Source organism: Dipodomys spectabilis, unplaced genomic scaffold (genome assembly GCF_019054845.1).
Source record: "Dipodomys spectabilis isolate Male_0828 unplaced genomic scaffold, ASM1905484v1 ptg000002l, whole genome shotgun sequence".
Lineage (NCBI taxonomy): Eukaryota > Metazoa > Chordata > Mammalia > Rodentia > Heteromyidae > Dipodomys > Dipodomys spectabilis.
The window spans coordinates 16,742,484-16,764,716 of record NW_024870679.1 but is presented as its reverse complement, the minus strand read 5'-3'; the positions used below and the strand labels follow the sequence as shown (position 1 = coordinate 16,764,716).

At 45.7% G+C, this 22,233-nt stretch overlaps 1 protein-coding gene across 1 annotated transcript in view; it reads right to left on the bottom strand.

Moving 5' to 3' along the window:
• Window positions 1–18,196, bottom strand: part of Tgfbr3 (transforming growth factor beta receptor 3) — a 170,606-nt gene extending 152,410 nt beyond the window's left edge. Inside the window, exons 1-2 of the mRNA XM_042676890.1 lie at window positions 17,982–18,196; window positions 604–752 (exon numbers count right to left, since the gene is read on the bottom strand). Coding sequence (XP_042532824.1) covers window positions 604–664 — 61 coding nt within the window. The 5' untranslated portion in view covers window positions 665–752; window positions 17,982–18,196. The remainder of the gene's footprint in view (window positions 1–603; window positions 753–17,981) is intronic.
• Window positions 18,197–22,233: the final 4,037 nt, after the last annotated feature.

Genomic DNA, 22,233 nt, shown 5'->3' with positions numbered 1-22,233 from the left:
AAGGTTTGAAGCCAACTGGGGCAGGAAAGTCAATGAGACTCATATCACCAATTAACCACCAAAAAAGCTGGAAATGGAGCTGTGGCTCCAGTGATAGAACACTAACCTTGAGCACAAAGTTCAGGGACAGTGCCCAGGCCGTGAGTCCAAGCCCCATAACCAGCATAATAAATACAAATAAACAAAATATCTGAAATAAACACTTCCTTAAAAGCCCTAAGAGCATTACCTCTATCTAAAAGACTTACTTATTCTGTAGCAGATGAAAACACAAAAAGGATTCTTCCATGAATTCTTATTTAAGGACAAGAATATTATCTTGCATCTACTCTATACAGGTACCAAAATTAAGTGGGATTTAAAATCAGCATATTTGACTCCAACCTGACTCAATATCAGTGAGCTGGGTTTCTGTGCATCTGATATTAGAATGCCTACACCCAGCCTGGTGAAATATACCACAAAGGTATGCATCTGCACAGTAATCCAAGATTGTATCTGCCTAAAGATCGTCCACATTCAAGTTTTGCATGAAGCATCACAGAACCTAAATCCTTCTAGAGTGAAGAAAAATGTATCCATGGCTTTTATTATGCAAATTACCTGCAGTGGCCACACAGGAGCTCATCAGGGCAAAAAGCATGATGAAGGAGGGGGAGGCCATCTCCTGTCACCTCAGCTTCCGATCGCACGCGCAGTCTTGGAAAGTCAAAAGTGACCTTAAAAATTTCTCTTCACTGTTTACAAATTGCCTGTTAAAAAAAAAACATACACACACTTTTCAGTAAGAAAACATAATGCAGCAGCATCATTTCCTAAGTAGACACATTCCAGGCACTTAAAGAGAATTTGTGGAAACTGTTTAAGAGATAAAAGATGTTTTAAAAAGTCTAGGGCTGGGAAGGTGGCTCAATGGTAGAGTGCTTGCCTGGCATGCATGAGGTCCAGGTTCAATTCCTCAGCACCACATAAACAGAAAGGCAAGAAGTGGCGCTGTGGCTCAAGTGGTAGAGTGCTAGCCTTGAGCTGAAGAGCTGAGGGACAGCATCCAGGCCCAGAATTCAAGCCCCATGACCAACAAAAAAAAAAAAAGTATGAAGATAGCACTCAAGCAATTGGGGGGTCAGGATGATGTTTGCTGGCTACCTAACAAAGATGTAGCACAAATAGTTTTCAAATGCTTATAGCTGTCATTTTAAATCTTCAGTTTTGAACAGGGTTTACTTGTTTTATTAAGAGAGGGTCTCACTGTTTGCCCAGGCTGGCCTTGAACTGGGCTCAAGCCATGTTCCCGCCTCACATTCCCCAGCAGCTTGGGCTAACACAGCATCTAGCTAAATCTTTGGCTTTCTACAGATTTTTCAGGATTACAGATCAAAACTGCGGTGTGCTATGATCTACCCAGTTACAGTATGTACTAGCAGCTGTAATGACACTTAAGTTGCCAATATCCAGTACCAGCAAGCAAACAGAAACAGCTCGGATTAGAGATAACCTAATGTTATAATGACAGGGTTATCACAAGGATCAAATTAAATTATACTGAGAATTCATCTTTTTTTTTTTTTAAAAAAAAAAAAGCCATTAAAAAGAAATAGGAGGCAGGGAATGTGGCTTAGTGGTAGAGGGCTTGCCTCACATGCATGAAGCCCTGGGTTCAATTCCTCAGTACCACATAAGCAGAAAAAGCCGGAAGTGGCACTGTGGCTCAAGTGGCAGAGCACTAGCCTTGAACACAGAGGCGCAGGGACAGTGCCCATGCCCTGAGTTCAAGGCCCACGACCAGCAAAAAAAATTTTTTTAAATAGAAAGAGAAAGGAAGGCTCTTAACTCCACTGTTAGCCAACATTTTAATAGGAAGAAAGCCTCTTCCCAGCCTTTCAGACCCATCTGAGCCCATCTGAATACTGGACTAGATAATCTAGAATGTTCTTCTTAAAACCTCCCTATTCACAGTCTTATGTGTGACTTTAATAATGGTCTGCTTAACCTAGATTCCCACTCTCCCCACCATAGTCCTAACAATCCCTCACAGACCTCCCCCCCTCCCCCCCCCCCCCCGGTCTACTCCCCCACCCCACGTACACCTCGGTCTGGCACAACACACAGAAGTTGTTCAATGAGTAGAACACTATGGAGTGCCCACTATCCAGGCCAGGTTCTTCCCTGACTGCAATAAAACCCGGCTCCCATCTAAGCCTTGGGTGAGGCAAGATGGTGCTGTTTTCCAGAACCATCTTCCCCAGAAAGCATCATCCCCAAAACCCAACTGCCATCATCTTCACTTGGAAGAAACAGGAAAATGAGATTCAATCATCTAAGTTCCACTGTATCCAACGGTATGGGAAGGTTCCTGGCAGTTGTAACATGAAATGTCTATGAGCAAAGGGGCCACGGGATCATTAGGGGATGGGTGGGAGGGTGTGGGTTTTCTGTTTGTTGGCCTGTGTGAGTTATCTATCCAGAAATAGTAACAAGAATATTTTAATTTTACCCAGGTGCCCATGGCTCATGCCTGTAATCCTAGCTACTCCAGTGGCTGAGATCAAGGATGGATGTTCAAAGCCAGCCTGGGCAGGGAAGACCATTAAAACTCGACACTTTTCTCCAGTTACCCAGCAAAAAGGGAGGAAACAGAGATGTGGCTCAAGAGGTGAAGTGCTAGCCTTGAGCACAAAAGCTCAGGGACAGTGACAAGACCCTGAGTTCAAGCCCCAGTACACACACACACACACACACACACACACACACACACACACACACTTCTAATTTCAAAAGGATTCTCTTAGATATGACTTAAGATTAAATGATTATATGTATTGGAGGAAATGTGGTTCAATCTTGGTATAAGATAGTGATTAAAAAAAAAAAAACAACCTGTGTGAATACAATGTGAATGAGGGTAACAGTGTGACGTCTGTCTAGCTATGAATCCACTCTGGTCCCTACCAAATTTAGGTAGATGGTCAGGCACAATGGGACGGTGGTCGGCTCTGAGGATTGTTAGTCAATATATACAATATATCCAATGCTAGAAAAGTGCCTCCAGGCGCTTTGAATGTTAAATGATAATCATTATTACTTATCCATGCTCTTCAAGGCATTTATATGGATAAAGTAGAAAGAGTAGGCCGTGGTCACTTCTGTAAATCTTAAGCTACTGTCAAAACTAGGTCAATCTCTGGTTTATTGCAAAATAAACATTACAACAGATAAGAGACAGACCGATAGAAAGACCAAACAACAGGATCACTAAGAAACTGAACTATCAGTCAAGTTCAGGCACTATTATCTAATTCCAATAGCTGACTAAAGGGATGGGGGGGGCACGGTTCAGTTGACAGAGGTCCTTCCTTGCAATATGAGGTGTTACCAAAACATCCAGAGAAAAAGAAAATTAAAAAACTGAATGGACAACACAGCTTCCAAACTGGTCGGAAGCCACATTGACTTGAATCATGTCTTGAGGTCCAACATTTCTGTCACCATCATTCCACAATACCTCAGATGAGATGAAAACTTCTTAATTTCCAAACTCAAATTCAACAACAGCCACGAGTTTATCTCTACTTCCTCACTCCCCACCCCCTGCTTCTTCAAAACAGTCAATTTTCCTGAATGATCAGGAGAAACTGCCCTAAAAGAATACACTGATTCAGCCAATGTTAGCATTTCTAGAAGTCATTTCTAGAAGTCCTGTAGAAACTGGAGAGATGGCTTCTTAAAGAGCCTTTTATGTGGACATAAACCCAAGCAGCAGGAGCCTGGAAGGAATATTTAATAAGCCCTTGACACCCCATCCGCAATTCTAGGGGGTCTGCGGGGCTGGGCTGCATTAATCCAGGGGCTTAAAGCAGGTACGAATGAACCTGTGGGAAAAAAAGGCAAAATGGTTCTATTAAAAAAAATAGAGAGACTGCAAATTGCTGACAAGAATATTGGGTAATTATTAAAATGCAGCAATTACAGATAGAACAGAGCCAAGCTAAACAGTTTGATGCCCAAGGCAAACCACAGCAAGTTTACACCGGATCTTAAAACATCTCCAAAGGAAGTGGAAGACAAGTTGGAACTCCATGCTGCTGCGCCTGACAAAGAGGGAGCTTTGCTGCTTTTATATGAAAAGACTCTCTCCATCACAGAACGTGGCCAAATAGAAAATAAGCTGCAGGAGATTTCTGTCTGGTCTGCCTCTCGTGGTGACAGGACCCTAACATGGGGGGAAGCCAAACACTAAGAGGGGTGTGGCCCCCACCTTGCTGATAGCCATCTGTGGCCAGACCTGGGCACATCACACAACTTGGGGACCTGTTGTCTCGTGAGAAGAATGCTGGATGCTACAGGCTTCTGAGAAATTGGGGCTCTGAAATCAAACTAGGAAACACAAACTGCTCTTCTCTGTGAGGTCTACCACACTCACTTTGCAAAGGCCATCTGATGCCATTCCGTCTCACTTCCTTTCCAACTTTAAATAGGTTCTCTGAGACCCCACCACCACCACAGAACAATCTAGAGTCTACTGTAGAATAAGCATTTGGCCCACAGGGGACAAAAACATTGAATATCCACAAATTAACAGAAGATGTTGAGAAAGAGCTTCATGTATTTAAGGAAGAAGATAATGAGCACTGGCGGCTCATCCCTGTAATCCTGGCTCCACAGGAGGCTTAGAAGTGAGGATCACAGTTTGAAGCCAGCTTGGGCAGACAATCCAAGAGACTTCTCTCTCCAACTAAACCCCAAAAAAAGCATGAAGTGAAGGTGTAACTCCAGTGGTAGGTAGAATGCCAGCCTTGAGCAGAAAAGAAAGCCAACAGAGAGCATGAGGCCCTGAGTTCAAGGCCTACTTCCAGAAAATACAAAAACAAAAAACAAACAAACAAAAACCCTGCTCAGAAACGGAGGAGGAGAAGGAAATTAAGACAGAGAAGAAAAAGATGCAGGCAAGTCTGCTCGTTTCAGTGTCTTCTGTGTTTACTTCAGAGGCCCCTGACCTGGGCACGCTTCCTTCATTCCCTGTTGAGTCTACAGAGCACATGGAAAATACTGGGACTAGCTAGAAAAGTCTACTCAAACAAATCCTGAATGCCCCCAGGATTTCTTTTTCAAGAGCAAATCTGGCTCATAGAGGAAAACCGTAGGAAAATGGACAGCTAGTAGAAGCAAAGAGCTAATAAAAAGTTCAAAAATTACTAACTTTTAGGTGGCTAACATATCTGACGATATACAAGAGATTATTAAACCTAGCCAAGTACCAGGGACTTAGATCTGTAATCCCAGCTACTCAAAAGGCTGAGCTCCAGAGGATCAGAGTTCAAAGCCAGCCCTAGTAGTGATTCAGTGAGAACCCATGTCCAAAATAACCAGCAAAAACACAGGGCTGGGGAGAGAAGGTGGTAGCGTCATTTACATTTAGCCAACACATTTCATTTCCTGTATTTCATCTCTTCTATCAACAAATCTTCTCCACTCTGTGCCAGGCACTGGATCTAGAAGCCATGCAAAGAGACCTGTTCTTTTGTTCTTATGAAATAAACAGATGACTCTGAAAGAAAATTATCCTTTAAAGAGGGATTGGAGGTTTAAAAAGATTTAAAAAGTTGGGTATGGTGGGGCATGCCTGTAATGCCAACACTCAGGAGGCTGAGGCAAGAGAATTTTGTGCTGGAGACAAATGGGATATATAGTGAAATCCTGTCTCAAAAAAAAAAGTCAGAGTATGGCCAGGTGCTGGTAGTTCATGCCTATAATCCCCGCTACTCAAGAGGCTGAGATCTGAGCATCACAGTTTGAGGCTAGCCTGAACAGAAAAGTCTGTAAGACTTTTCAGCAATAAGTGGAGCAAGTAGTAGCAAGGCAGCCTTGAATGCAAAAGCCTAGCAAGAGCATGGCTCCTGGAACTCAAGCCCTAATGCTGGCACAAAAAGAGAAGAGGAAGAGGAGTCAGGGTGGGTCTTTTCCCAGAGTCTAGCTCTGGAGGAAAGCAAGGCTGTAGTATTCACAAGGAAAGGAAAGAAGAGGTGTGTGGTGGAGAGGGCACACATTGGGGCTTTTAACATTCTCCTGGAGGCTGTACAGAGAATTGACTGCTGGGAGATCAGTCAATTCCAAGAAAGGATGGAGAGCTGAAATCTGACGGCAGCCTGGGCTTACTCTGTTGAGCAAGAACCACTTGAATGTACCAGGGCCACAGGGTCTTCCCAAACATCAGATGAGACCGCGTGCACGGGATCAAAAGCTATCATTACATCGCACTAGCTGCCTGTCTCACCTGGAGAAATGTATTATCCCCAAAGATTAAAGTCCCAAGGGGCTGTGTGTCAGTGGCCAGAAAAAGAAGAAAAGAAAAGGAAGAGAGTCTGGGAAGAAGGCATGAGATCCAGAGGCCACAGAATAAACAGAAAGCCTGGCTTACCCCCCTACCCCCCTCCCTCTCCTGATCGCCCAGGCTTCTAGAGTTTTTTCAGGCTAGTGCATCCTTAAAAGCCCAGGCACACAGACCCATCCCCAAGCAAGACCACCAAACCCAGGAGGCAGTGGGGACACACTCCTTGAGGTCAAGAAAGATCACATCTTCTTCAGCTCCACAAGTGGACTGTTCACCTATCTTTGTGCAACTCTACGGACCACCTCACATCCAAGATTTCTGCACCCTAAGATTTCTGCTGCTTATCATTACAAGGTGGTGTCCGGACTGAACACAGAACTTAAAGCCTAGCTAGGTCACTGAGCTTCTCTACTCCCTTGCTTATACTCCATTATAACCCTTTGATTTTAATATCTGAAATTGAATAGGGCACAGTAATCTGCTAATCCTAGCCAGCTAATCCTACCATTGGTAATCCTGGCTACTCCAGAGGCTGAGAGCTAGGGATCCTGTTTTGAAGCCAGCCCAGGCAGGAAGAGCCATGAGACTCTTATCCAATTAATCAGCAAAAAGCCAGAAGTAGAGCTGTGGCTCAAGTGGTAGAGGACTAGCCTTAAGGAGAAAAAGTTAAGCAAGAGCACAAGACCTTGAGTTCAAAAGCCAGTGCCAGCAAAAAAAAAAAAAAAGGAGGAGGAAGAGAAAGAGGAGGAGGAAGAAGAAGAAGAAAAGGAGGAGCTGCAGGAATAGGAGGAGGAGGAGGAGGAGCAGCAGCAGCAGCAGCTGCAGCAGCACTATTACTAGCAAGGTGTTAGGCAATAACTTTCTCCTAAGCCTTAAGACTTCCTTGCTAGGCTGAGAAGCCCTTCCTCTCCTTCCTGGAGGAGGCGTTCTGCTGTGATCTCAGTAAGAGTGGGAGGCAAAGCCAATACAAACCATGCTCTTCACCCCTCCTGTGCCCTAACACCTGTCACTTCAGAATGGGATTTCTTGCCCTTGGGTGTCAGTTACTGCCCTCACTGGACAGAGATCCACCTATCTCTGACAGAAGCCAGCTCAGTCCACCTGTCTTCCAACACCTTAGCAAGGATTAAAAACCCCACTTCAAAATTAAGGTGGGATTCTAACTGCACAAAAGTCCTTTGTCCAATGTTTTTCTTGGGGAAGGGGGCGGTTCCCTAAATTAAACATTTCAAAGAAAGCAATAGGGAAGAAAAAAAAAAACTCAGACTTCTCTGGCCATCTCAAGATGTTCCCCAGAGCACAGCCCTCAGGCAGGGCAAATCTGAAAGGTTCCAAGAGCCACCATCAGCATGGGCTCAGAGCCACAGCAGGATGTCAAGGCCACAGGACATTTGCCCCTCTGCCCCACACAGCCTCTCCTCCAGCTCCTTCCTCTACTGCTATGCTTCCTTTCATCTTTGTAGCGGAAGGGTTAAAGGGCAAACCACAGGCAGAGGGAGAGCTCAGCAAGCGCAGGCCTGTTGGAGGTACAATGGCAGTCTTCCCAAACCACTGGAAGGCCGGGAGCGCCTGGGCCTCTTCTTCAAGTCCGAAAACTCAAAAGATCAGTGTTCTAGACTGATGAGTCTCACACGGGGCTTGTAGAAATCGAATCTTCCAGACAGATCTTGTATCTCCCCTTTTAAAAAACCCCATGTGTTTAATTGCAGCTCTAAGAAACTCATCAAGATCTACTTCTCCTGATTTATTCATGCAACAAATAGTTACCAAATGCTTGCTCTATGCCACCACTATTCTAGATATAGGATTCAACAAGACATAAAACATAGAAATCCCCACACTTAGGAAGTATATAGTCTAGTCCAGGGCAGATTTTTAACCAGGTACGTAATCATGTATTAGAAAGACATAAATGCTATTAAAAAAAAAAAAGACAGAGAAGGGGAAGGAGGCTTATATGTCAGCCTTGGGTTTGTGGAAGGAAGGTAGGGGTGTGTGTGTGTGTGTGTGTGTGTGTGTGTGTGTGTGTGTGTGTGTGTGTGTGTGTGTGTGTGTGTGTGTGTGTGTGTGTGTGTGTTGCTAACCTAACCTTAGGCATACAAAAGCTCAGGGACAGCGTGTGTGTGTGTGTGTGTGTGTGTGTGTGTGTGTGTGTGTGTGTGTGTGTGTGTGTGTGTGTGTGTTGCTAACCTTAGGCATACAAAGCTCAGGGACAGCACCCAGGTCCCGCATTCAAGCCCCAGGACTAGCACGAAAAGGAAAAATAAGCCAAAAAAAAAACACCTGAAAGCTATTGAAGCTGGGAAATCAAAGCAATCAAATGTAGAATGAGAAAAAGAGGGAAAAAGAAAGGAGAAATTGCAACTCAGGTTGTAATTAGCATAATCTACCGATGGTATTTAGAAGTGGGGCCACTGAGAGGCAATTAAGATGAAAAGAAGCCTTGAGAGGGGGACCCTACTCTGATGGGACTGTGACACCTGAGCTAGTACACTGTCTGCCTCTGCAGAGAAACCTTCACCAGCAGGAGTTACCTTACCAGTTGCCCAACCTTTAGAACCATGAGCTGAGTAAACCTTTATTCTCAGTAAGTCACCTAGCATCAAGTACTTTGTTACAGCAACAGAAAAAAAAGAGATAAGAAAAAAGGATCGATCATTAATAGAAGATGGTAGAGAGATCAGGAACTTAAGAGAGGAAGCTGAGACTTCTTTAAAAAAAGAAACAAATAAATATAGACCAAAAAAGAGCAATGAATGCAGCAATTCATCAGGGAGAGGACAGAGAAGATGCTGGCTAAGGATTCTGACTCTCTGGTGGGGTGGTGGGTGGGATCTCATTCATTCATCCTGAAATGAGCAGTGGGCTCTCAGGAAGGCTAGCTGCTCTGACGAAAATCTAGGACAATCCAATCACTCATGCATCATCCAACCAGGCCTCTTCTCACCATGATACCCCTAGGTTTTTCTCCTCACTATCAGGACTTCAGTCCAAAACATGATAAAAGTATACCCCTCCCCAAGGAAAAAAAAAAACTCACAAAAACAAAACAGCCAGCAACGACCAGATCTGCTGATATGAGCTCCAACCCAGCAGCCCTCAAATAGGAAGTACCACGGCAGTGAACCTAGACCCTTACTGTCAGCAGATGCTGTCTAACCTCTACTCTCCCGGTGCTCCCTGAGAAACAAAACAATCCTAAAAGTCTTCTTCATTTCCAACATGGAGCACAGGGGGGAGGGGGGAAAAATCTGAACACCAACAGAAAAACTAGCAAATTGCTTTAAAAATGCATCTCCAGTTCTTTCTCCTTTACCCTTTGCAGGAAAAAAAAAAGGGCAACCCCATTCCCAAGGGATCATTTTTTCTTGGCTTAATTTCACTAGTTTTTGTGATACATAATTAGAAACAGACTGCTTTTTCCTGGCTTTTAGAGAACAGGATCTTTGGGGCTGTGAGAGTTGCCAACTACAGAATCCTAACATTAGGAGGAAAAAAAAAATCTTTTGCAAACCCCTTACCTACTTGAAATGTATATTAATTCCAGAGGAAATATTTAAATCCCTTATTACTGTTAGCTCCTCCCTCCGCTAGCTTCCATTTAAACTAAGTGGCAGCCTGCTTTGCACGTGCACACACCTGTGTCCCATTCAAGTATTACCTCAAGTCCTGCCTACCCAGCAAAGTACCTACATGGAATACTTTCTCGAGAACTGTTTAAGAATTTAGTAGAACAGATTCTAAAGGAAATTTATTTGGCCCCCTCACAGGGCAGACTTAAAAGCTCGAATGATGAAATAAAAATGCCACAGAAGCAGAAACAGAGAAGAAACGTGAACGTAAGGAGTGGTTCACGTCCCCCTGGCTGAGTGGCAAGTGTAGCTGTGTGGCTAAGAAGAGCATGGAGTCAAGACAAAGCAGGTATACAGGGGTGTCCTCACAAAACCAGTTGTTAGCCTATGTGTTTTTCCCATGATAGCTGATAAATAGGTGGCCAGCAGCAACCTCCCTAAAGTCACAAAAACAAGACTGAGTGCTGGTGGCACTGAAATTCTAGCTGCTCAAGAGGATGAGATTTGAGACTCTTACCACCAATGAACCAACCATCCAAAGGCTAGAAGTACAAGAGTGGCTCAAGTGGTAGAGCACAAGCCTTGAGTACCAAAGCTCAGGGACAGTGCCCAGCCCCAAGCCCTAGGACAAGCACAAGGAAGGAGAGGGAGAGGAGAGGGAGAGAAGGAAGAAGAGGAGGAGGAGAGAGTAAAGAGGAGAGGAGAGAGGAGAAGGGAGGAGAGAAGAAAGAGGAGAAGAAGGAGAGGGGAGAGGATAGAGAGTAGATCTCAGAAAGGCTTTGGCAGAAGAGAGTAAACACTTAGCTGAGAAACAGCTCCTACACACCAGGAAGATGTAACTCTGCAAGGATTCAATGTGTATGCGATGAGTCAACAGTGTTTTCCCTCTAAGTTGAACTGAATCTGCCAGCCAACTGCACCGGGTCTAATAGCACAGAATGAGACCCTCAGAAGTGTTTTGTGTTGAGGTTGTCTGGCTGGACAGATAAAAGCCAACCAGGAACGAGACAAGCCATGACCAACAGAGCAAGAAGCACCCAAGAGCACTTGAGGGAGTACGTGAATGTGGATGGGGCCACATGCCTGCAATCTCACTAGCTCACCTCAGACGACCTTCCAAAAGAGGAGAAAGGCGGGCGGGGAGGGAAGGGGGAAAGCCCAATTCTGCTCCAACAGTTATCTATCATACACTTGAGATAACTAGGAAGTGAAATTTCATAAAGAGTCACCCATGCATCTTTGCCTCCAAAAGCCAACATCCCGCTATCAAAACACATAAATCACTACAAATGCTAACAAAGCCTAGTCCCCAGTGGGAAAGGAATATTCATCCCATTTCCATTGTTAAGAAAACAATAAAGAAGGAATCCAAAGTTCTGTCAGCCCCTCCTCAGGGCCTTTGGTATTCTGACCCTCTACCCCACCCCCTGGTCCCTACCCCCTCACACCTGTGAATCCCAGAGCTCCACCTCCAACACCAGGCCACCCACAGAAGAGTTCAAGGGCCCCAATCTGTAAAGATGGTTGGCTAAAGATTTCCCCCCCAGGAACTAATCCACTTAAAAGTGTTTTCACAAATGGCCCATCTGCCATTTCATACCACCTCTGACATGGATCCGTGAATTACTTTGAATTACTTACGCACTGGGAAGGACAGGAAAGCAGGTGTCTTTGTGGCTGTAGATGTCTGGGGTTTGGGGACTGTGGTTTGCTGTTGTTGTTTTCTGTTACAAACAGCATCCAAAGAACCTCTTCCATGCAGATCCAGCGCAAGAGGTTGGGAGAATAGGCTGCTCCTGTATTGCCTTTCCCCGGAGTGGAGTCACAGCTAAGAGTTTAGGTGTCACTGTGACCATCCAGGAAACAGAGTGGTATCTGATTCTAAAAGATGAACTTGACCAGTTTCAGACTGGAGGCACCTGTCAACATCATCGAATCATGAGCATAATACTCCCTGCCCAGACAGAAACGACAAGCAGCAGATATAGGATGATAGCCAACGATGGGATTCTGGGGAATCTTACTACAGATTTTCCTCTTTAAATATGTTTTGGAGGGCTGGGAAGGTGGCTCAGTGGTAGAGTGCTTGCCTCACATGCATGAGGCCCTCAGTTCGATTCCTCAGCACCACATAAACAGAAAAAGCCGGAAGTGGCACTGTGGCTCAAGTGGTAGAGCGCTAGCAAAAGAAGCTCAGGGACAGGTGCCCACTCCCTGATTTCTGAGTTCAAGTCCCAGGACTGGCAAAAATAAATAAATAAATAAGAATTTTAAAAAATGTGTTTTGTAATCCCCTCTAAATAGTTGTCAGCCTGTGAAGCCTCCATCTCGGGCCTGAAAAACTGAAGAATAAAAAATCAAAAGTAGAGCAAGGTCCAAATGACAGTGATGGCCTTAGACAGAATTCATATTACTTTTGCATCAAATACACATACACATACAAAAAAATTGCACATTTGGCTGAGAAAGTAAGAGATCAAAATCACTTGCCTCTAAGGTGAGGAGGGAGAATGGTTGGAAATCTGTGCTAATTCTTACAGGCTTTGCAAGCAGTGAAGAATTAAGCTTGTGTCAATTAACAAGCAAATGTGCTATTTCAAAAGACAGAAAACAAGAAATCTAGACATGGACAGAGCCCAGGATGAGGATGCAGCTCTTTTTGTATAGCCTTTCCAAGTGGTGTTTATTCATTTCAACTTGACTAAAAACTGAACAAATTAGCAACAGCTTGCATTTTATGAAATACTACAAAGAAACACTGCTATCATTCCAAGAGTGGAATTAAGGCCATAGATCTTAGTACACTTAATTCTCTTCCAGTGACACAGATGTCTTAATGACTCAATGTCATTTGTGATACAATTCTCTGTGTGTGCATGTGCTGGTCCTGGGGCTAGAACTCAGGGCCTGGATGCTGTTAACTGGAGGTGAAAAGACTTTCACAGACCTTTGTTCCTGGAAACTTTAATCCTCAGATCTCAAGTCTCCTGAGTGGCAAGGATTACAGGCATAAACCACCAGCACCCAGCTAAGCCTAGCTTTTTATTGAGCCTAGCTCCACTCTACATTTCAGTGTCCATATCTCTAATGTCATTGCAAGCTTGCTTTTAAGTTTTAAAAACCTTATGTTTACCCCAACTCAAATAATATTTTCAAAAAGAAAAGTCGCTAACATTTTTTAATGTAGAAAAAAAAATTAAGAAGTTTGTAAACATAAAGAAGTTCCTCCAGTGGGCTGGCTGAAATTGTATTATTAAAATTTAATTTTAGGGCTGGGAAGGTGGCTCAGTGGTAGAGCACTTGCCTTGCATGCGTGAGGCCCTGGGTTCGATTCCTCAGCACCACAGAATAAAAAAGAAAAAAGCCAGAAGCAGCGCTGTGGCTCAAGTGGTAGAGCACTAGCCTTGAGCTGAAGAGCTGAGGGACAGTGCCCAGGCCCAGAGTTCAGGCCCCACGACTGGACCCCCCCCCCAAAAAAATTAATTAGAAAAAAAAAGCACTGTTAGCTGGGCACCGATGGCTCACGCCTGTAATCCTAGCTACTCAGGAGGCTGAGATCTGAGGATGGAGGTTCAAAGCCAGCCCAGGCAGGGTAGTCCGTGAAACTCTTATCTCCAATAAACCACCAGAAAACTGGAAGTGGAGCTGTAGCTGAAGTGGTAGAGCGCTAGCCTTGAGCTGAAGAGCTGAGAGACAGCGCTCAGGCCCAGAGTTCAAGCCCCCAACCAAAAAAAAAAAAAAAAAAAGCACTGTTAGCCAGGCGTCAGTGGCTCATACCTGTCATCCTAACTACTCAGGAGGCTGAGATCTGAGGACTGCGGTTTAAAGCCAGCCCAGTCAGGAAAGTCTATGCGATTCTTAGCTCCAATTAACCACCAGAAAACCAGAAATGGCACTGTGACTTAAGTAGTAGAGTGCTCAGCATTGAGCTGAAAACTCAGGGACAGCGCCCAGGCCCAGAGAATTCAAGCCCCACTACCAAAAATAAATACAAAATAAAGTTTTCTATTAGCTAATAATTCTGACCATTAATTTTTTTTATTCCATAGCATAAAAAGACAAAGAAAAACCATTTGAAAATGACTGACCAAGAATGAATAATTCAAAATCAACACAGCTCAATCATCCAGGAAGAATATTCAATCATCCAGGAAGAATATTCTATAAATGACCCTATGACCCATCAAGGTCATCTTTAATTAGCTCAAATTAAGCCTAGTTCTTCAATGCAAGCGCAAATCTCAAATTCTAACTGGAGGTTTTAAACAAAATCTGAACCTTTCAGCAATTAGGATCCTAGGAAACTGGTGACTTAACTAGGAAAGAAAACAGTAGTGATGTCAAAGGATATTTTTTCTTTCCCTGGAGTTAGGAGACTAAGAGACACTACACAGCCAAATTTGCATGTAAAAGGGAACGATTAATTCCTTTGAGTCTTAAATAGAATGGAACAACAGCTTCAAAAAACTAATTTAACCAGTCCTTAAAGGCTGGAGGTGAACTCCCTAAACAAGCTTACACCTTTGTAGCTCCCAGCACTTGGAGAACCAAGTGAGGACGCTAATTTGACAAACTCTAAAACCAGATTAGGCATGGTAGTGAGATGTTAAACACTTGTAAATTAAAACTAAATGAGCTCCTACGTAAAAGTGACTCCTGTTTAAGTAAAATGCTGCAATACGGAAAGAAGTGGCTACACAGGACAGTTATTTTAAAATAATACTACATGATACATAAGTAAAGAAACTGGCCCACCAAACTATCAAGATTAGAAAAACTTTTTCCAGGAAGTGATGTTGTGGCTCAAGTGGTAGAACACTCACCTTGAGCTGAAGAGCTCAGGGACAGTGCCCAGGCCCAAAGTTCAAGACCCATGACCGACAAAAAAAAAATCTTTTTCCAAAATCTATTTGACTGACTTTTCCATGTTTATGAATTCTTCCATGTTGATAATGTTTTATAGACAGATTTGCCTGTCCATGCACACATCACAGATGCCGGCACTGATATCAGATGAAAGTCAAACTATTGCTATGCAAATTAATTCTATCAATAATCAAAAATCAAAAATGCTCCAAAATACTACACTTCAGCACCAAACAGACACAAATGGAAAATTCTATGCCTGTCCTCATGTGACAGGTGGGAGCCAGGACTTAGGGGCACCAAAAATTACTGCATGAAAGTACTTTTACATTATAAGGTATATGTGAAATACAAACTTGGTGTTTAGCCTTGGGTTACCTCCCCGTTATTAGGTATGTGCATATATTCCAGAGTCCGAAGAAATTAGAACACGTCTTGATACTTAGCATTTCTGTTAGTGATAGTCAACCTGCTACTAAAACACACATCTCTGAAGAATGCATAGTAATTGAATTGTAGTTTAAGTTAATAATCCTTTATAATCTTACACTTAGAAAAGCCAAGCTCAAGTGGTAGAGCACTTGTGTAGATGGTAAGGTCCTGGGTTCAACAAGAAGGAGGGAGGAAGGGAAGGAGGTAGGGACCTGAAAAATTACTCAAACTACAAAAGAAATAGTTTACTTACAGACTTTTAAGGAAAATAAATGGTGGGGGGAGGGGGAACCCAGGACATTATATATCTAAGCCATCATTCTCCTGCTGAGCTACATCCCCAGTCCTGTAATGTGTATTTCAATATCTGTCCAGTCCACCATACAGACCCTTCGACATACAGACCCTTCCCTCAAGGTCATCTTTAATTAGTTGAAATTAAACCCAGTTCTTCAATGCAAACTCAGAAAGCAACTTGGTTATTCTGCTAGATAAAGCCACATTTTCCACTTTCAACATGTAAGTTTCACCACCAACAGGTTTAGGTGCCCGCTAGACATCAAGAGTATGCTGTGCGCCCCCTGTTGGCTGATCATGGAAACCTAACAATGACTCTCCAGGGATTTTGCCTTTGAAGTGCTGGGGAGTTCAAAAAGCAATTTGGTGGTGATCTTCACATTGGAAAACATGAGCTGAATCCACAGTGGAGCTAAGCTGCTAGGCAATGGTCAGGTTCTATCACAACAGGAAAAATTAAAATTGACAAACAACAAAGACAGATTAAATGGGGGAGGGGGGAGGGAGAAACACTGAAGCCTTGAACCGCTAAACAATGCAGAATGAAAGCCAAAGGCAGAGAACATCAAGAAACAGAGCCACATCCTTTAACTGACACAATGGCACAAAATCAATTCCATTTTAATAGCCCTTAAGGGGGTAAGAATTATTTCCCTGCCTCCTGTGCCAACCTCAAGCTGTTTCCTAAGGAAGCCAAGGAACTGTGGTCAACAATGCCTGGTGAATTCATAAAAGAAATTAAGAATAAAGACCCATAGGAACACAAGGCAGAGTTCTATTTATACTTCTTTGGAGCCCATCTCGAGGGAGCTGTCTTTGGGCTCTCATCCGTAAATGGATAATCACCTAAGTTAATCAGATGCAAAGGCTATGTTAGCTCGTGTCTTTTAGTCCTAGCTACTCCGGAGACTGAGATTTAAGAGTTGAGGTTCAAAACCAACCCAGACCGGTAAGTCTGAGACTCTTTATCTCCAATTATCCAGCGAAAAGCTGGAAGTGGAAGTGTGGATCAAATTGTAGAGGGTCAGCCTTGAGAGGGGGGAAAAAAGGCAAGCAACAGTGGTAGGCTCTGAGTTCAAGCCCCAGAACAAACAAACAAACAACAACAACAACAAAAAGCATTAGGATTCTATGGAAGGGGTGAAGGATCTCTATGGACTGATGCACAGGAACAAACCAGAAACAAATCTGAACCCCCAACGCCCACCACCACCACCCCTCCAGTGACCAGGGACACTCGGAGGTCAAGGCTAAGAAAGCTGCTCATGGTCTTGGGCAGAGAAGACTCAACCTTGCCCTCGATGGGCAAAAGAAGTCTGCAAGACTCTTGGGTGCAATTACTCAGCAAACAGCTAGAAGTGGAGGTATGGCTCAAGTGGTGGAGTGCCAGGCTTGAGAGACAAGAAAGAGTACAAAGCCTTGAGTACCAGTACCAAGCCCCAGTACAAGCCCAACAACAACAAAGAAACTGGACATATTTATGAAATGATCAGAGGAAACTCCCCCTGTACTATTAATGTATGGTAACAAAAAAATGTAAAAATTTTAAAAAGGAAAAAAAGCAGTCGGCGAAGATGCCAGGTGCCAGGACACAGCAAGGCGCGCTGGTGGCTGTCGTCGTCATCATCGTCATCATCATCAACATCATCATCATCATCAGCCAACAGAAACATGTGCGTTCTGACTCCAAAGTACCCGATTTCAGGAAGATTAAAAGATCATCCGAGCGCTGGAGCTGCGCAAACGCGGTACCCCAGCCCCCGGATTCCCCCGGGGCCCCCTGGGGCTCCCCGCGGCCCCCGGCCCGAGTGGGTCGCGCTCACACCCGCGCGGGGCGGCTCTGCCTTCGTCCCGGCCACACACACCTTCCATCACCGGGTCCTCGCCTTGGCCTCGAGGGGCCGGGACACCACGACCCCCCCGCCCCCGGCTTTCCCAGCTCCGCGAAATGGGGCGATTTTCTCCCCGCAGCTCTTTTTATTTGCTTTTTTTCGGTGCGGTCCCCCAAGCCGCCTCCGGCGCGGCGGGCCCACGCGCGGGTTCCGGGACGCGGGGGGACGACGTCCGCAGACCCCGGCTTCCAAATCCCCCGGAACCGAGGGAACACGCGGGGATTCTTCCAAACTCTCCCCACGCACCCCGGGGGGCGTGGCCGAACACCCCCCCCCCCGCCCGCGCCCCGGGGCTGCAGCCCCGCAAAGCGCCCCGAAGGCGCGCACGGCTCGGGGCGCACGAGTCCTGGAACCGCGCCCCCCCACCCCCGCACCGCACCGCACGCGCTTCCCACCGACGGCGCCCCGCGTCCCGGGGGGAAGCGGCTGGGGCGCCCCGCGGGGAAGAGCGGCCGTGGAGAATTCCCGATCGCTGGTGCCGCGGCCTCCAGCGGAGACCCCGCCGGACCCCGCCGCCCTCCGCGGCCCCGGGGGTCCCCAACCCGCGTCACCCCGCAGAAGCCGCCGCCCCGCGCGGGTCCCGCTCCCTCGTACCTCGGAGGCGCAGCGGGTCCCGGGCCGATCACCCGCGGCGGTCCCCGCCCAGCCCCGGGCTCCGGCGGCAGCGCGGCCCGAGCGCAGAGCTACGCCATCCGGCCCCGCTGGGGTCGCCCGCCTCCAGCACGGAGCTCAGGACGGCGCGGAGGGAGCGGCGGAGCGCGCGGAGCCGCAGGCCTGGCCGCCCTCGCTCTCCGGGAAGAGGAGAGTGCGGCTCGCGGTCCCCGGAGCCCTCGGTGTCCCCGGCCGGGCCGCCCCGGGCGCTCGCCGCCCCTCGCTCCGCGCGCGGGCGGGGCCGGGCCGGGCGCGCAGCAATCAGCGCGCGGGGGCGGGGCGCCCTCCGCCGGCCGTGCCGGGCCCCGGGGCCTCGGGCTCCTCCCCCGCGCCCGCCCTCCCCCTCCCCCCTCCCCGCCGGGCCCGGAGCCCAGCTCCACCCCGGGGTCTTCCCTCCAACCACCAGAGAGGCCTAAATAAACGAATACAAATGTCAGCATTACCAGGCCAGGTCTGGTCCACTGTGCAGCCCCTGACCTGTAACCTGTGCCCTGTGACCTGTGCCAGTGGATGCATTCCTCAGATCAACACCTTGATACACCTGTTCACACTGTGTATTTAAATAACTGGAAAGTCTCCCAGGGGCAAAATGACTGATCTCAGAAGGCCTCACGTCCTGACTCTGCCAGGTGAACAAATGGCTTAGTCTCTTCAGCTTCTGTCTTGTGTAAAATGATAGGTTTGGCCTAGGAGAGTTCTTCCTGAACGACTACTCTGCTCCTTCGTCGACGGAGAATGGAATTGGAGAGCTGTCTGAAATGACTACTTTGCTGAAGCTGGTAGTTCATGCCTGTAATCCTAGCTGCTCTGGAGGCTGAGATCTGAGGACCGAGGTTCAAAGCCAGCCAGGGCAGGAAAACACTTATCTCCAATTAACCAGCAAAAAGCCAGAAGTAGAAGTGTGGCTCAAATGGTAAAGCACCAGCCTCAAGCACAAAAGCTAAGGGACCACACTCAGCCCCTGAGTTCAAGCCCCAGTACCAGCACACACACAACACAGAGAACTACTACTATTACTACTACTGTTACTACTGTTACTTAGATCATTATTTGGAAAGCCATTGTTCTCATCTTTCTCTTGTACCTATACATAGAAAATCCACCTGACTGGGAATTTATTCACAAAGGTTAAATGTCGCTAATCAACTGAATATTGCAAAACCCTCAATGAACCACTGATGCCACCATTTATTTAGCACCAACTATGTGAGGGCAAAAGGAACAAAATCCAGGTAGTAGAATTATCCTAAGCCTTTGTATAGACTATGTTTAAGGCCTTAAGACTGGGCTCAGATTACACTGGATTCATGCCTCAAGTTATCAAGTTTTAGTTTCAAGTGTAGACATGAATACTTGAACTGGGTGTGAATATTTAATCCCACATTTAAATCCTGTATGTTAAGGCTTTGTAAATAAAATGGTTCTCTCCATGCCATTTTACTGAGAGAAAGACAGACAGACAGACAGACAGACAGACAGACCAAGGGGAGGGGGGATTAGTAACCACTACCATCTAGTAAATGATTCATCTATGCCAAGCAGGATACCAAATGTAGGCCCTATGTATGAACAGGCCTTATAACTTGCCAAGACATTATAGCTAATGAAGTGAAAAGGCTAGGATTTAAACATTCACTTACCTTGAGCTTATGTCATGAGTATTTAATTTGTTTCACTAGAAGACTAGGAAAAGAGGCAAGAAATGTTGTTAGCATTTACAAAACTGACGGTGTCTAAAGAGATGCCTCTTTAGATCCTCCTCCCTACCCCCCCCCCCCCAGCCCCCCATGACCTTGGAACTTGAGATCGTCCTGCCTTAGCCTCCCATGTGCTGGAATTACAGGCGTCCACCACCATATCTGGCTCCCTACTTTTGATTAATGGAAAAATTAGACCCTTTCTATGGGATGGCTTATCTCCTTTCATTGGTTTCATCTGGAACTAGGTTCCAGGTTACAGTGTTTGTTACTAGCTTCCCTTTGGTCTGAAGCACTACCTTGATCGTTTGTTCTAGTAAATCCTTTTTCTTGAGCAGACTTGTCCCCAGAGCGCTGACATAAAGCAGTGCACCTTATCTAACTTGCATCGGAGATGTTTGGAGGCAGAGGCCCCTTGTCTCCCAAGGAGCCATGTGGTCTAGGTGTGGACGTCCTCTTTTACAGTGACTCATAGCAAACAGCATGTCTCCAGCGCTCCTTGATTAGCAGACAAGTGGACAAACTCACAGAAAATTAACACCATAGACTAAACTGCCCCTTACAGAAAGAAGGACCATAGGCTTCTAAAAGACCATATTGGGTTGTGTGTGTGTGTGTGTGTGTGTGCACGCGCGCACACACACACGCGTGCGCTTGCACGCACATGCCACTGAATTTGAACTCAAAGCCTCACACTCAGCTTTTTTGCTCAAGGCTTGCACTCTACCACTTGAGCCACAGCTCTGCTTCCAGCTTTTGGGGGAGGGGTAATTGGAGATAAGAGTCTCATAGACTGCCCTGGTTGGCTTTGAAGCGCAAACCTCAGATCTCAGCCTCCTGAGTGGTTAAGATTACAGGCCTGAGCCACTGGCACCCAGCTGACCAAATCATTTTTAAAGCCATCTGATTATTTCTCTTTCTTTAAGTCCTAATACAGTAGCACATGCTTCACGCTTTGCTGACTTTCACTCATTAAATCTATAATGACTATGTTATCTGCATTTGACATTAGAAAAGGTTGCACAGAGAGGTTAGAAAACTAGCTCTGGGCCTCACAACCAGCAATTGTCAGTGCCAGATATCAATCTTTCAGTGTGTGTTCTGTCTGGGCCTGAACATCGTGTAACAGGCAAAAGTGAACCCTTTTCCACACCTGAAGAGAGAAGTTTGGGTTGTGGATTGTTGGGTGGTTTTTTTTTTAATCAGTTCTTTAAAAGTTGCAAAAGATAGAAACAAAAGTTTGCTTAGGAGAAATGTTACCCTATCACCAACACCTAAAAGTGGAGTCCTTTTACCCCAAACTGTTCACTAACTTAAAGTTTGTCTAATACAGCCAACACCTTTGAGGGCTGTTGCACAATCCCATTTACAAGTGTGTGACAGAACACAAACCAAATGTTGCTCTAACATTCTGTGACAGCACACTGTCTTGTGCATTATGGCGCTTTCTGCTTGGCTGACCAATCATTACCGATTCAATTCGTATCTACAAGTGTTTTATATGGTATCGTTATCAACTGCCATCATTTTCAAAACACATTTCCTAGATCTATATTTCAAAGTAGAATTTCCTTTTCACGGATAAAAATGTGCAGCTGGCAAATGTCCAATTAACAGAGTTGGGGAGGAGGGGAGTTCTCAGATGAACCTGTTTGCAAGGCAAAGTCTATACCAACACGACGCAGACCTGGGATATTGCTTGGAGAAATTGGAAATAAAAATCTTCAGTAAGTTTCCCCATTGTAACTTCCAAGTTCCTGCAAAGACAGAGCAGAAGCCTCCAAATAATGGCTCCCTTATCCAGCTTCCATTGTCCTTCCACGGGGATTCTGATGAAGCACGAAAACGCTGCCATTTCAGGGACAGTGAAATCTCTTGGGATTCCCCTGGTCTGAGCTCTAAAAAGAATGAGCTCCCAGGGGGTGCTGTTCCTGTAGCCGAAGGCTGGCCTGCAGGACTCTGCCTTCTCCCCCTCTCCACAGCCTCCCCAGAGAACTGGCCCCTTCTCTGATTTCTCCTGGTTTTTTGTTTTCTGAATTTGATCTGGGAGAAGACCATAGAAAAGGTGTTATGAATTATAACATGTTATTTTGTACTCAGGGGGACCTCCCCTCCCCCCCAAAAAAGATCAAAAGCACTCAGGTATAACACTTATATCTATAAATGTTTATGGGGAAAAAAACTCAGCCTTTTGCCTGAAACATAAATCTCTTTATTTCCTAAAGCTAACCTGAAGTTCCATTGTGAGCACTTTTGTCCACTCAGGGAGTGTGGCTCAAATGATAGAGTGCCAACTGTGGGCAACAAAAAACTCAGGAACAGTGCCTATGCCCTGAATTCAAGCCCAGGACTAGCACGCGCACACATGCACGCACACACACACACACACACACACACACACACACACACACACACACACACAAATAGTAGTAGATACCCACAGCAAGAAATTTGGGTTGAGATGCCTAAACAAAGACTTAAACTATCTCTGTCATGAA